Source organism: Oncorhynchus masou, chromosome 25 (assembly GCF_036934945.1).
Source record: "Oncorhynchus masou masou isolate Uvic2021 chromosome 25, UVic_Omas_1.1, whole genome shotgun sequence".
Taxonomy (NCBI): Eukaryota; Metazoa; Chordata; class Actinopteri; order Salmoniformes; family Salmonidae; genus Oncorhynchus; species Oncorhynchus masou.
The window spans coordinates 7,755,276-7,770,746 of NC_088236.1; the positions used below are offsets into that span (position 1 = coordinate 7,755,276).

The 15,471-nt window shown below is 41.7% G+C and overlaps 1 protein-coding gene across 2 annotated transcripts in view; it reads right to left on the reverse strand.

Moving 5' to 3' along the window:
* The window catches only part of LOC135513724 (anthrax toxin receptor 2-like), a 1,178,227-nt gene extending 1,163,318 nt beyond the window's left edge, over positions 1-14,909 (reverse strand). For both annotated transcript variants that reach the window (XM_064936612.1, XM_064936613.1), the window contains exons 1-2: positions 14,411-14,909; positions 2,948-3,019 (exon numbers count right to left, since the gene is read on the reverse strand). In XM_064936612.1, coding sequence (XP_064792684.1) covers positions 2,948-3,019; positions 14,411-14,562 — 224 coding nt within the window. In that variant the 5' untranslated portion in view covers positions 14,563-14,909. The remainder of the gene's footprint in view (positions 1-2,947; positions 3,020-14,410) is intronic.
* Positions 14,910-15,471: the final 562 nt, after the last annotated feature.

A 15,471-nucleotide genomic window follows, 5' to 3' on the forward strand; every position in this document is an offset into this window, starting at 1 on the left:
CTCAACCAGTCTCATCCAGTCTCAGCTACTCTCAGCTTGTCTCATCCAGTCTCATCCAGTCTCATCCAGTCTCATCCAGTCTCATCTACTCTCAGCTTGTCTCATCCAGTCTCATCCAGTCTCATCCAGTCTCATCTACTCTCAGCTTGTCTCATCCAGTCCTCCCCCACAGCACATCTTCACGCCACACGGCCATATCTGGCAAGGAAATACAGCAGCCATATAGATCACGTACTTTCTGAAGTATTTTTGGAACATGACCGAGTAGTTTGAGGACATTGACAATGTATTCTAGTCGTAACTGAGAAATGTCAAAGAATTTGTATCAGTTTTAACTTTATACATGTGATAGATTGGCTAGAATCACATCTGAACTATACAGATATTATTGATCTTATATATCTAGACTAACATCTAGAGGCTAGACTGAAATATAAGTCAGTCATTTCAATTAAAACCTTCTCCGGTTCTCTCTTCCAACCAACACTGAATAAATCAAGAGCTTGCTTGCAATGCCAGACTGGGAGAAATCCGGAGAAAGGGAAAAAAAGAAGAGAAATGTCTCCAGTCTGCTCCACATGGCAGAACAGAAGTGTTCTTGGTAAAGGAGCATTGTATAGCAGATTGTCCTCGCCTCTCAGTGTTCTTTTGCCTTACTGTACATTCCCTGTCTCCCTGCCTCTCCCTGGCCCATTCCGTGCAGACCGCCTGAGTTCAAATACTATTTGAAATCCTTTCATTCATTTAAAAATGCTTTATCTGTGCTTGACCAAGCTTGCCTCACTTAATGAACCAATAGAATGGTCCCAAAACGGTAAGCATACGCCCATCTGGCGCTCTAGGCAGGCTAGAGCAAACGCTGAAAATATTTGAAACATGTCAAATACTACCCGAACCCAAGTCTTCTGGCCCATTCTGTGATCGGGAGGAGGGATAGATATCTATGTGTGGATCTGGTCCACCCCGGTTACAAATGGCCATTCTCACAGCCCAGAAGACTGATCCTCGCTGCCACCCACTCACACCTGGCCCATTTGCTATTTTCTTCAACAAATCGTTTCTTCATTTATGTTTGGCTGGGTCGATACCGTCTGGACTGGCACATAACATTTAGTCAACCGCCGTTGTTACGCAATCAAAAAAATTAAAAAATCACCCTGCAATCAGGGCCACCAGAAAAACGTGTGGCAAGGTGGCGTTTGCACTTTTCAATCAGGTTTGGCGTCATATGACTTTTGATTTAGTTTAGCAAAATATATCGACGCAAAACATTAAAGGCCAAGTACCGTTTTTTTTAAACGATTTTCCTCATTTGTGAACACGCACCATTTCACTGTCCTTCACATCCGAGTGCTGCTGCAGGCGCCGTGCATCTCTTGGCCAATCAGATTCACAGAAATCGCAGGTTGTACGGGCCCGGGCACAACGCACAAAGCTGAAGGCGCCTCCCCCCTTTCCTTCAGTATTTATTTAACAAGCATGATAACACATCACGTTTGACAGACGCAATCAAAAACAATATACATAAATGTAGCAGCCTATGCACCTAAACAGTAGAGATCTGACATGCTGGACTGCATGGAAACAAGACGATATTTCAGTCTGATGAACGGCAAACTATTTAACAACCGCAGCCACATAGTCCAGCCCAGTGGTTCTCAACTGGTTTTGCCTCGGGACCGAAATTAAACCAAATTAAACCAGTTTGTCTCAGTCACGACTCAATATTTGCGTTGCAAAAATAATCGACAAAATACAGTATGGAAAACTATTCTTAATACTATTTGACAAGTGAACAACATTTCCACCTCTCATGGTCAAAGATGAAATTTTGCCCACATTCTTGAAGAACGTTAAAAAAAAAACTCACTGGTTCGCTTAATATAAGTCATTTGAAATTATTTATACTTTTAATACTTAATTAAGTATATTTTAGCAATTACATTTACTTTTGATACTTAAGTATATTTAAAACCCAAATACTTTTAGACTTTTACTCAAGTAGTATTTTACTGGGTGACTTGCAACTTTTAATTCATTTTCTATTAATGTATCTTTACTTTTACTCAAGTATGAAAACTGGGTACTTTTTCCACCACTGTCTAGAATATATAAGAAAGCTGAGAATGTATTTAATATTTACATATTTAACCTTTTTGGGGGGGGCACAGACCTACCTCCATACTTCCATTAATTTATTTAAACCGGTACCACATTCGTCATAGTGAGGAGACCAAGGCGCAGCGTGATAAGCGTACATCTTCTTTTAATGGAAGGAAGACCAAACACTGAACAAAGCTAACAAACCGCTATATCACACGAGTGCTGACATGCAACTACACATAGACAATAACACACCAAACCAAAATGGAAAATGGCAACCTAAGTAGGATCCCCAATCAGAGACAACGATAAACAGATGTCTCTGATTGGGAACCAATTCAGGCCACCATAGACCTACAAATACCTAGACATACAAAAAAAACAGATATAGAAAAACCCCTAGACAAGACAAGAAAACACACATACCACCCTCGTTACATCCTGACCTAACCAAAATAATAAAGAAAACAAAGATAACTAAGGTCAGGGCAACCGGTTACGTTCTCACGAGTCCTACAATTCAATTTGGTTAACTGATCCTGTTGTCCTGCTTTTAGTCATTCAACACAGGTTGAACATTGTGAACGTTCCACTATAATAGTTGGTAAATATACAAGGCTGTGTCGGTTTAATGGACTGGGATGAATTTGATTTGTGTTTTAGCTAGACAAAAGTCAGTTATAATAATATCCACTGTTATATTATTGTAAAACAAAATGTGTCCAAGTGGCTCAGGTTGCATTGTAACAAACATACAGTCCAGCTACAGTCCAGTGGTGTCCCTTTTCCCACAGTTCATTTGTATAACATACAATTACCATGTTTGGGGGGGGGGGATACTCACCTCACAAATCGGTCTGTAAGGTTCTTCACAAAGGCATAAATTTCACCCCAGTCTTTAGAAACACTTCCCGACCTGCAACAGAAAACACCGTTAATATATACAGTAGAATATATATACCATTTACCAAAACAATTTACAGTAGACTACAGTCTGTGATGAGTGAATAAATGTGAGCCCAGCAGTAATCAAACCCACGACCCTGGTGTTGGTAGCTTACAACTGAGTCACAAGGGACTATATGTGGACCAACAGCTGGTTTGCAGTGATGGTGATATAGTTCTGGTGGCTGTACTAATAACACGGAGAGGGAGCCTTCTGCAGTGCATCAAAACGTAGGTTTAACGTTGACGTGTGCTGCTGACTGAGCATAACATGAGTCAGCTGCATGTGTTCTAGACCAATGATTTAAAAAATGCTGTACACTGCTCAAAAAAAATAAAAGGGAACACTAAAATAACACATCCTAGATCTGAATGACTGAAATATTCTTATTAAATACTTTTTTCTTTACATAGTTGAATGTGCTGACAACAAAATCACACAAAAATTATCAATGGCAATCAAATGTATCAACCCATGGAGGTCTGGATTTGGAGTCACACTCAAAATTAAAGTGGAAAACCACACTACAGACTGATCCAACTTTGATGTAACGTCCTTAAAACAAGTCAAAATGAGGCTCAGTAGTGTGTGTGGCCTCCACGTGCCTGTATGACCTCCCTACAACGCCTGGGCATGCTCCTGATGAGGTGGCGGATGGTCTCCTGAGGGATCTCCTCCCAGACCAGGACTAAAGCATCCGCCAACTCCTGGACAGTCTGTGGTGCAACGTGGCGTTGGTGGATGGAGCGAGACATGATGTCCCAGATGTGCTCAATTGGATTCAGGTCTGGGGAACGGGCGGGCCAGTCCATAGCATCAATGCCTTCCTCTTGCAGGAACTGCTGACACACTTCAGCCACATGAGGTCTAGCATTGTCTTGCATTAGGAGGAACCCAGGGCCAACCGCATCAGCATATGGTCTCACAAGGGGTCTGAGGATCTCATCTCGGTACCTAATGGCAGTCAGGCTACCTCTGGCGAGCACATGGAGGGCTGCTGTGCAGCCCCCCAAAGAAATGCCACCCCGCACCATGACTGACCCACTGCCAAACCGGTCATGCTGGAGGATGTTGCAGGCAGCAGAACGTTCTCCACGGCGTCTCCAGACTCTGTCACGTCTGTCATATGTGCTCAGTGTGAACCTGCTTTCATCTGTGAAGAGCACAGGGCACCAGTGGCGAATTTGCCAATCTTGGTGTTCTCTGGCAAATGCCAAACGTCCTGCACGGTGTTGGGCTGTAAGCACAACCCCCACCTGTGGACGTCGGGCCCTCATACCACCCTCATGTAGTCTGTTTCTGACTGTTTGAGCAGACACATGCACATTTGTGGCATGCTGGAGGTCATTTTTCAGGGCTCTGGCAGTGCTCCTCCTGCTCCTCCTTGCACAAATGCGGAGGTAGCGGTCCTGCTGCTGGGTTGTTGCCCTGCTACGGCCTCCTCCACGTCTCCTGATGTACTGGCCTGTCTCCTGGTAGCGCCTCCAGGCTCTGGACACTACGCTGACAGACACAGCAAACCTTCTTGCCATAGCTCGCATTGATGTGCCATCCTGGATGAGCTGCACTACCTGAGCCACTTGTGTGGGTTGTAGACTCCATCTCATGCTACCACTAGAGTGAAAGCACCGCCAGCATTTAAAAGTGACCAAAACATCAGCCAGGAAGCATAGGAACTGAGAAGTGGTCTGTGGTCACCACCTGCAGAACCACTCCTTTATTGGGGGGTTCTGTCTATTCCATTTGCACAACAGCATGTGAAATGTATTGTCAATCAGTGTTGCTTCCTAAGTGGACAGTTTGATTTCACAGAAGTGTAATTGACTTGGAGTTACATTGTGTTGTTTAAGTTTTCCCTTTATTTTTTTGAGCAGTATATATAATATATATTTGATATTTGTTATACCTTATATGCCATTCAGCAGACAATTTTATCCAAAGTGACTTATAATGCGTGCACAGGGTTGGGGAGTAACAGGGTTGGGGAGTAACAGGGTTGGGGAGTAACAGGGTTGGGGAGTAACAGGGTTGGGGAGTAACAGGGTTGGGGAGTAACAGGGTTGGGAGTAACAGGTTGGAGAGTAACAGGGTTGGGGAGTAACAGGGTTGGGGAGTAACAGGGTCGGGGAGTAACAGGGTCGGGGAGTAACAGGGTCGGGGAGTAACAGGGTCGGGGAGTAACAGGGTCGGGGAGTAACAGGGTCGGGGAGTAACAGGGTCGGGGAGTAACAGGGTCGGGGAGTAACAGGGTCGGGGAGTAACAGGGTCGGGGAGTAACAGGGTCGGTGCGTAACAGGTTGGGGAGTAACAGGGATGGGGAGTAACAGGGTTGGGGAGTAACAGGGTTGGGGAGTAACAGGGTTGGGGAGTAACAGGGTTGGGGAGTAACAGGGTGGGGAGTAACAGGGTTGGGAGTAACAGGGTTGGTGCGTAACAGGTTGGGGAGTAACAGGATTGGGGAGTAACAGGTTGGGGAGTAACAGGTTGGAGAGTAACAGGTTGGGGAGTAACAGGGTTGGGGAGTAACAGGGTTGGGGAGTAACAGGGTTGGGGAGTAACAGGTTGGGGAGTAACAGGGTTGGGGAGTAACAGGGTTGGGGAGTAACAGGGTTGGGAGTAACAGGGTTGGTGCGTAACAGGTTGGGGAGTAACAGGATTGGGGTGTAACAGGTTGGGGAGTAACAGGTTGGGGAGTAACAGGGTTGGGGAGTAACAGGGTTGGGAGTAACAGGGTTGGTGCGTAACAGGTTGGGGAGTAACAGGGTTGGGGAGTAACAGGTTGGGGAGTAACAGGGTTGGGGAGTAACAGAGTTGGGGAGTAACAGGGTTGGGGAGTAACAGGGTTGGGGAGTAACAGGTTGGGGAGTAACAGGGTTGGGGAGTAACAGGGTTGGGAGTAACAGGTTGGCGAGTAACAGGTTGGGGAGTAACAGGGTTGGGGAGTAACAGGGTTGGGAGTAACAGGTTGGGGAGTAACAGGTTGGGGAGTAACAGGTTGGGGAGTAACAGTGTTGGGGAGTAACAGGGTTGGGGAGTAACAGGTTGGGGAGTAACAGGGTTGGGGAGTAACAGGGTTGGGGAGTAACAGGGTTGGGAGTAACAGGTTGGCGAGTAACAGGGTTGGGGAGTAACAGGGTTGGGAGTAACAGGTTGGGGAGTAACAGGTTGGGGAGTAACAGGTTGGGGAGTAACAGGTTGGGGAGTAACAGTGTTGGGGAGTAACAGGTTGGGGAGTAACAGGGTTGGGGAGTAACAGGGTTGGTGAGTAACAGGTTGGGAAAAACTAGATGATTACTTTGAGGATTACTTTTAAATTCAGAAAGGAGCTTTGCGGTAAAAAACAAATGTTTGAGACCTCTCTGTTTTTCTCAATGACACCTCTCTGTTTTCTCAATGACACCTCTCTGTTTTCTCAATGACACCTCTCTGTTTTCTCAATGACACCTCTCTGTTTTCTCAATGACACCTCTCTGTTTTCTCAATGACACCTCTCTGTTTTCTCAATGACACCTCTCTGTTTTCTCAATGAAACACATCTCTGTGTTCTCAATGAAACACCTCTCTGTTTTCTCAATGACACCTCTCTGTTTTCTCAATGAAACACATCTCTGTGTTCTCAATGAAACACCTCTCTGTTTTCTCAATGACACCTCTCTGTTTTCTCAATGAAACACATCTCCGTGTTCTCAATGAAACACATCTCTGTGTTCTCAATGACACCTCTCTGTTTTCTCAATGACACCTCTCTGTTTTCTCAATGACACCTCTCTGTTTTCTCAATGACATTCAAATCAGCATTGAAAAAAAGGCGCAAGTTTAAGTTTGTTCCCCCTGAGAGATTCTGACCACAAGTCAGAGACCACTATGATGTCAGAGACCACTATGATGTCAGAGACCACTATGATGTCAGAGACCACTATGTTGATACACCAAACGTGTTTGATGGATTGTGGGAAAAGAGCAGGAATAGTCTTTTCTAGGCTACAGTCCAAGCTATGTCTTCCAATGGTACAACTGCTGTCGGCATCCAAACATTCTCCAACTTGAATAAACGTTTGGAGGTAAGGTTGATGACATCAGTGGTGTAATCTACGGCGATACGGATATCACTTATTAATTAATATTTACACAGCACATTGATGTCAATCACACTGCTGCTCTCTCATGTAGCTCTCATTTGTGCCTTACGGATTGTGGTTGTTGTGGATGGCTGATCACAAATGTAAATGTGTATTTGAACCCAATAATGGTTGAATTCAAAAAGTTTAAGCTGCCTATCAATCATTGTTTTTGAAACCAGTGGACAGTCAGTGAAAAATGCGCTCCTGCAACAGCTGCATAGTGCGGATCCTATGGGGAAAAAGTGGGACTTTTATTGCTTAATATAATTCATGCTGATAAAAAATAAATCCAAAGGCCTAATGGACACATGTTCATATTTGCACACTTTTGATAAGACTTAAAGGGGCAATCTGTAGTTGCTACATGCATTTCTGGACTTATAAATGATATATTTATATCCATTGATTCTTGAAGAATATCACTTCTAAATGCCTCATGAGTTTAGATCAACTAATGCACTCCATGAGAACCCAAAATATCAGCTTGTTTTTCTCCAATGTTTAAACAATGTCAATGTAAACAAACACAGCATATCCTCATAACATAGTTACAACTATCATGTTGATATCATGGATGGTCAGTCCTGTATATCCTCATAACATAGTTACAACTATCATGTTGATATCATGGATGGTCAGTCCTGTATATCCTCATAACATGGTTACAACTATCATGTTGATATCATGGATGGTCAGTCCTGTATATCCTCATAACATAGTTACAACTATAATGTTGATGGTCAGTCCTGACTTCCATAGTTCTGTCTATTAATCTGAGAATGGTTACATTTCTCCAGGCCAATACCTCAGCTTTTTACCAAAACAGAGGCGGGGTGCCGTTTTGTTATTGTTTCATCTGTGGATGTGCCCTTTAAACAGGTGCCTATTATCAAGATACCAAGGTGTCAACAACAAAAAGGTCAACAGTAGGCCTATAGCAAATGCAGCATATGGATCTCATTTCTCATATGTAAATAACACTTTTCAGTAGTGCTCAAAGCCATTCCACGAGCACAGAATTTACCCAACCCTATGCATGTTTTTCATATAGGTTGTCCCGAGAATCGAACCCACTATGCAGGCGTTCCAAGAGCCATGCTGTACCAAACTGAGCTGATGTCATGCCTAATTTGCAGCTTGCATAGGAGAGCAAAAGCCCATACTTCACACATTGTCTGCTGGAAGTGGTGATAGATGAAAGACAACCACATTGTCTTTGAAACTAAATTGAACATGAGTCATACAATTCCTGAAGACTCTATGAACTTGATCAAATCAAATAAAATCAAATGTATTTATATAGCCCTTCGTACATCAGCTGATATCGCAAAGTGCTGTACAGAAACCCAGCCAAAAACCCCAAACAGCAAGCAATGCAGGTGTAGAAGCACCCCACCCTGCTGCTGCTGTTGGCTGTATCTCTATACTGTCTCTTTATACTGTCTCTTATACTGTCTCTATACTGTCTCTATACTGTCTTTTTATACTGTCTTTATACTGTCTCTTTATACTGTCTCTTTATACTGTCTCTTATACTGTCTCTATACTGTCTCTATACTGTCTTTTTATACTGTCTCTATACTGTCTCTTTATACTGTCTCTTAATACTGTCTCGTTATACTGTCTCTTTATACTGTCTCTATACTGTCTCTATACTGTCTCTATACTGTCTCTTTATACTGTCTCTATACTGTCTCTATACTGTCTCTATACTGTCTCTATACTGTCTCTATACTGTCTCTTTATACTGTCTCTATACTGTCTCTATACTGTCTCTATACTGTCTCGTTATACTGTCTCTATACTGTCTCTATACTGTCTCTATACTGTCTCTTTATACTGTCTCTATACTGTCTCTATACTGTCTCTATACTGTCTCTTTATACTGTCTCTTTATACTGTCTCTATACTGTCTCTATACTGTCTCTATACTGTCTCTTTATACTGTCTCTATACTGTCTCTATACTGTCTCTATACTGTCTCTATACTGTCTCGTTATACTGTCTCTATACTGTCTCTATACTGTCTCTTTATACTGTCTCTTTATACTGTCTCTATACTGTCTCTATACTGTCTCTTTATACTGTCTCTTTATACTGTCTCTATACTGTCTCTATACTGTCTCTATACTGTCTCTTTATACTGTCTCTTTATACTGTCTCTATACTGTCTCTATACTGTCTCTATACTGTCTCGTTATACTGTCTCTATACTGTCTTTATACTGTCTCTTTATACTGTCTCTATACTGTCTCTATACTGTCTCGTTATACTGTCTCTATACTGTCTCTTTATACTGTCTCTATACTGTCTCTATACTGTCTCTTTATACTGTCTCTTTATACTGTCTCTTTATACTGTCTCTATACTGTCTCTATACTGTCTCTATACTGTCTCTTTATACTGTCTCTATACTGTCTCTATACTGTCTCTATACTGTCTCTATACTGTCTCTTTATACTGTCTCTATACTGTCTCTATACTGTCTCTATACTGTCTCGTTATACTGTCTCTATACTGTCTCTATACTGTCTCTTTATACTGTCTCTTTATACTGTCTCTATACTGTCTCTATACTGTCTCTATACTGTCTCTATACTGTCTCTTTATACTGTCTCTTTATACTGTCTCTTTATACTGTCTCTATACTGTCTCTATACTGTCTCTATACTGTCTCGTTATACTGTCTCTATACTGTCTTTATACTGTCTCTTTATACTGTCTCTATACTGTCTCTATACTGTCTCGTTATACTGTCTCTATACTGTCTCGTTATACTGTCTCTATACTGTCTCTATACTGTCTCTCTATACTGTCTCTTTATACTGTCTCTTTATACTGTCTCTTTATACTGTCTCTATACTGTCTCTATACTGTCTCTTTATACTGTCTCTTTATACTGTCTCTTTATACTGTCTCTATACTGTCTCTATACTGTCTCTATACTGTCTCGTTATACTGTCTCTATACTGTCTTTATACTGTCTCTATACTGTCTCGTTATACTGTCTCTATACTGTCTCGTTATACTGTCTCTATACTGTCTCGTTATACTGTCTCTATACTGTCTTTATACTGTCTCTATACTGTCTCGTTATACTGTCTCTATACTGTCTCGTTATACTGTCTCTTTATACTGTCTTTATACTGTCTCTTTATACTGTCTTTATACTGTCTTTATACTGTCTCTATACTGTCTCGTTATACTGTCTCTTTATACTGTCTCTATACTGTCTCTATACTGTCTCTATACTGTCTCTTTATACTGTCTCTATACTGTCTCTATACTGTCTCTATACTGTCTCTATACTGTCTCTTTATACTGTCTCTATACTGTCTCTATACTGTCTCTATACTGTCTCTATACTGTCTCGTTATACTGTCTCTATACTGTCTCTATACTGTCTCTTTATACTGTCTCTATACTGTCTCTATACTGTCTCTATACTGTCTCTTTATACTGTCTCTTTATACTGTCTCTATACTGTCTCTATACTGTCTCTATACTGTCTCTTTATACTGTCTCTATACTGTCTCTATACTGTCTCTATACTGTCTCTATACTGTCTCGTTATACTGTCTCTATACTGTCTCTATACTGTCTCTTTATACTGTCTCTTTATACTGTCTCTATACTGTCTCTATACTGTCTCTTTATACTGTCTCTTTATACTGTCTCTATACTGTCTCTATACTGTCTCTATACTGTCTCTTTATACTGTCTCTTTATACTGTCTCTATACTGTCTCTATACTGTCTCTATACTGTCTCGTTATACTGTCTCTATACTGTCTTTATACTGTCTCTTTATACTGTCTCTATACTGTCTCTATACTGTCTCGTTATACTGTCTCTATACTGTCTCTTTATACTGTCTCTATACTGTCTCTATACTGTCTCTTTATACTGTCTCTTTATACTGTCTCTTTATACTGTCTCTATACTGTCTCTATACTGTCTCTATACTGTCTCTTTATACTGTCTCTATACTGTCTCTATACTGTCTCTATACTGTCTCTATACTGTCTCTTTATACTGTCTCTATACTGTCTCTATACTGTCTCTATACTGTCTCGTTATACTGTCTCTATACTGTCTCTATACTGTCTCTTTATACTGTCTCTTTATACTGTCTCTATACTGTCTCTATACTGTCTCTATACTGTCTCTATACTGTCTCTTTATACTGTCTCTTTATACTGTCTCTTTATACTGTCTCTATACTGTCTCTATACTGTCTCTATACTGTCTCGTTATACTGTCTCTATACTGTCTTTATACTGTCTCTTTATACTGTCTCTATACTGTCTCTATACTGTCTCGTTATACTGTCTCTATACTGTCTCGTTATACTGTCTCTATACTGTCTCTATACTGTCTCTCTATACTGTCTCTTTATACTGTCTCTTTATACTGTCTCTTTATACTGTCTCTATACTGTCTCTATACTGTCTCTTTATACTGTCTCTTTATACTGTCTCTTTATACTGTCTCTATACTGTCTCTATACTGTCTCTATACTGTCTCGTTATACTGTCTCTATACTGTCTTTATACTGTCTCTATACTGTCTCGTTATACTGTCTCTATACTGTCTCGTTATACTGTCTCTATACTGTCTCGTTATACTGTCTCTATACTGTCTTTATACTGTCTCTATACTGTCTCGTTATACTGTCTCTATACTGTCTCGTTATACTGTCTCTTTATACTGTCTTTATACTGTCTCTTTATACTGTCTTTATACTGTCTTTATACTGTCTCTATACTGTCTCGTTATACTGTCTCTTTATACTGTCTCTTTATATTGGTAAAGTGTTCAAGAGTCCAGAAACATATTTTGTATTATAACCACTAATGTTTTGTGTTGTGAGTTTCTACAGCTGCATGACAATAGAGATTCAATGAACTCAAGTACTGTGGCCTGGTCTACTTCCCTGGTCTACTTCCCTGGTCTACTTCCCTGGTCTACTTCCCTGGTCTACTCACTTTCTTGCTACAATATACCACTACCACCTACTTTCATGAAATAAACTATCTTGGTCGATAGCTGAGATGACAGCTAGATTGTTATCATTACCAAAGTTCCACTGCACTTTGACAATATAGAAACTAACAACGAATCTGGGTGATAAGCTTTGTGAATATGCTATATTGTAGGGTCCTTTCCTCGATCCAACACCTATGGCCCTTTTCCACACTACTGAGCTAAACCGAGCTGAGCTGCATTGACCTGGCCTGGTTACACATCCAGTTACTGCTGGAACAGATCTGGAAAGACAATCTCCAAGCCAGAACAGTATGGGTTAGGCATGTCCTATAGTGTGAATCAGGTACTAGCAACCTCAACAAGAGGTTCGGACATCTTGGTGTAATGGCTAAGGTGTTGGACTGTTCTACTAAGCAAATCAAAATACCCCTTTTTACTTTGTCAGTTGTATCAACAGTACTGTGAGCATCATCCTGTCATTTTCTATCTGAAGACAGGAAGGAGTAGACAGAGGGTTTGAAACTGGGGCAGGAAGAGGAGGAGTAGACAGAGGGTTTGAAACTGGGGCAGGAAGAGGAGGAGTAGACAGAGGGTTTGAAACTGGGGCAGGAAGAGGAGGAGTCGGCAGAGGGTTTGAAACTGGGGCAGGAAGGGGAGGAGTCGGCTTGCAAAAATATGGCATTGAGCCAAGATGGGAAAGAAGAATAATTGAAGTCAAAACGGAAGTCAAAAAAATGCTTTGTATCAAGTCTGCTTCCTGGTACGTAGTATTGCAGAACTTGAGTTGTGTCCCAACTCTTGCTGAACTGGAAAGAACTATACTGATGTTACAAGTTAATGTTGATGGAATGTATATGAATGACTAGAATATTCCACCCTGAAGCCATATAATCGTATGGAATTGATTAGAATAATGTATAACCATAGTCTGTACAATATGTCTATAACAGTATCTTAAAAACAGACTGTCTGAGCAAGATTCCGTGCCGACCTTGGCTGGGGCCACTGAGAGTACTTCCCAGGGTCTCGGTCTCCCTGGCTGGGGCCACTGAGAGTACGTCCCAGGGTCTCGGTCTCCCTGGCTGGGGCCACTGAGAGTACTTCCCAGGGTCTCGGTCTCCCTGGCTGGGGCCACTGAGAGTACTTCCCAGGGTCTCGGTCTCCCTATCTTGCGGGAGTAAGTCTCACGGAGTCCCCTAATCTTTGTCGGCTGGGTAGCAGGACATTGTGTGCTAATGTTAGTGTGAATGTGTGTGAGCGAGAAGACAGTATAAAATGAATTATTTTGTACAACAGGCCTGCGCTCTCTCGTCAATAAACTTTCTGACTATCGTAGCTGGGCCTCTGTCTGATTCATTTCAACCAGTTTCTTACACATTCTGGGTTTCAGGCAGAGTAGTTTAATTGAATTGGGTTTATGAACATTGAGAACATAATTATCGTAACAAGTTAGTAAACCACATTTATGGCAAACAAAGGGATTTGTGTTATACCGATGGTTAGATTTAGGCTGCAACCCTAAAGTTTTGTCTCTGTAGCTTCATGTTATTATGGTTTGGCAGAACTATACAGTGTATTCAATATAGCCCACAGACATGCTGTCATTGTGACAAAGGCCAGGCATAAACTGGTGATGAAATCAGAACTTTAAAGTTATCTTTAAAGTAATGTGGAACAGAGGTGGTTCGGCAAACTACTCAAGTGATTTATAACCTTACCCGAGACCTAAATACTTGTGTTAGCTCCCCCAAACGAATGCATAGGCTCTTAGCTCAGCGTGCTAATAGTATTTCTGATGCGCAGGAGACTGGGATTTGAACCCATGTCAATCTGTCACATACACACTAGACTATGTTGTAGTTGTCCTGCATCCTCATGACAACTCCTCTTTGCTGCCCTGAGTTGAACTTGACCATGATTCAACCGTCCTAATGATGATGCATGTGTTGGAATGTCCTCTAATTAAATTTAGACCAGTGTTATATATCATATAAGCAGGCAACCAGAACTAACCAATTTAACCTTTCAGCTGCTGAAACTAACGGACAAAACATACACAGGATTTGTTTTGAATCTAAAACATATGAAGAGTCATTGTGACTGTACATTGGGAAAGGTGACATTTTTGTCGACACATTGTTATTGTTAAACTGTTATATTGTAGCACTGTAGCTACATTGTTTGTGTGTATCCATCCCTAAGCACAAGCAGCTACTCCTGTGAAACATATGTGATACAACGTTTTTACTTACCTATCTAAAACAAAGTATAGGTCGTAAGCTCCGTGGCAAGACGCGTCTTCTGCACGACAAGACCATGCAAACAAACTCAGCAGAATTACGCCAGCTGTTACTGCTGTTGACGTCCAGTGGAATTTAGCGCGATAGCGTGTTTTCTCCTTCATTGTCAAGTTCAACCGTGTTGCCGTTGTGGGCCGCAAAGTAAACTTCTAAAGCGAAATTACACACGTATTATTCTAGCACATGAACAGCAGGCCTAGTGAGTAAACTAAAAACGATTCGCACATCTGCAACCGTTGAAGCGCAAGATGTCAAAACGTATACAAGCGCAACAATGATATATAGCCTTCTTACAAAATAGAGGAAATAACAGAGCCCATGTCACCGACAGTATTTCCTAATGTCCTATGACCATTTTAAACTATCTCTTTTAACCTCAGCAAGTCTCAGCAAGTGTTGAGTCAATTCAATAGCCCATTGCATAAAACTTCCCCGTAGGCTACACGAATCAGCACACTCCCACGAAAAGTTAGGTTCATTCCAAAAGGCGCATGCGCCTGGAGAAAACAGATGTGGTAAAGTTGAGTGGGTCTCCGGGTGGTCGCAGTGCTGTCAGAGCGCAAGCACACACCCAACAGCTGCTGTAAGGTCTTTCAGAGGTTGGGGAAAGGGGAAAGGCAAAAGGCTATGCACAATTCAGTCACCAGATCATGTCGGCCCATAGTAGCTTAGTGGTTAGAGCATTGGACTAGTAACCGAAAGGTTGCAAGTTCAAGCTGACAAGGTGCAAATCTGTCGTTCTTCCCCTGAACAGGCAGTTAACCCACTGTTCCTAGGCCGTCATTCAAAATAAGAATGTGTTCTTAAATGACTTGCCTAGTTAAATAAAGATTTAAAATTAGTATATTGACAATTATTTAACAAAAGGTCGGTTTAAATTGGGATCTCTCTGTACTTTGCTCTGTTCATCTTCGACTCGATCCTGACGAGTCTCCCAGTCCCTGCCGCTTAAAAACATCCCCACAGCATGATGCTGCCAACACCACGCTTCACCGTAGGGATGATGCCAGGTT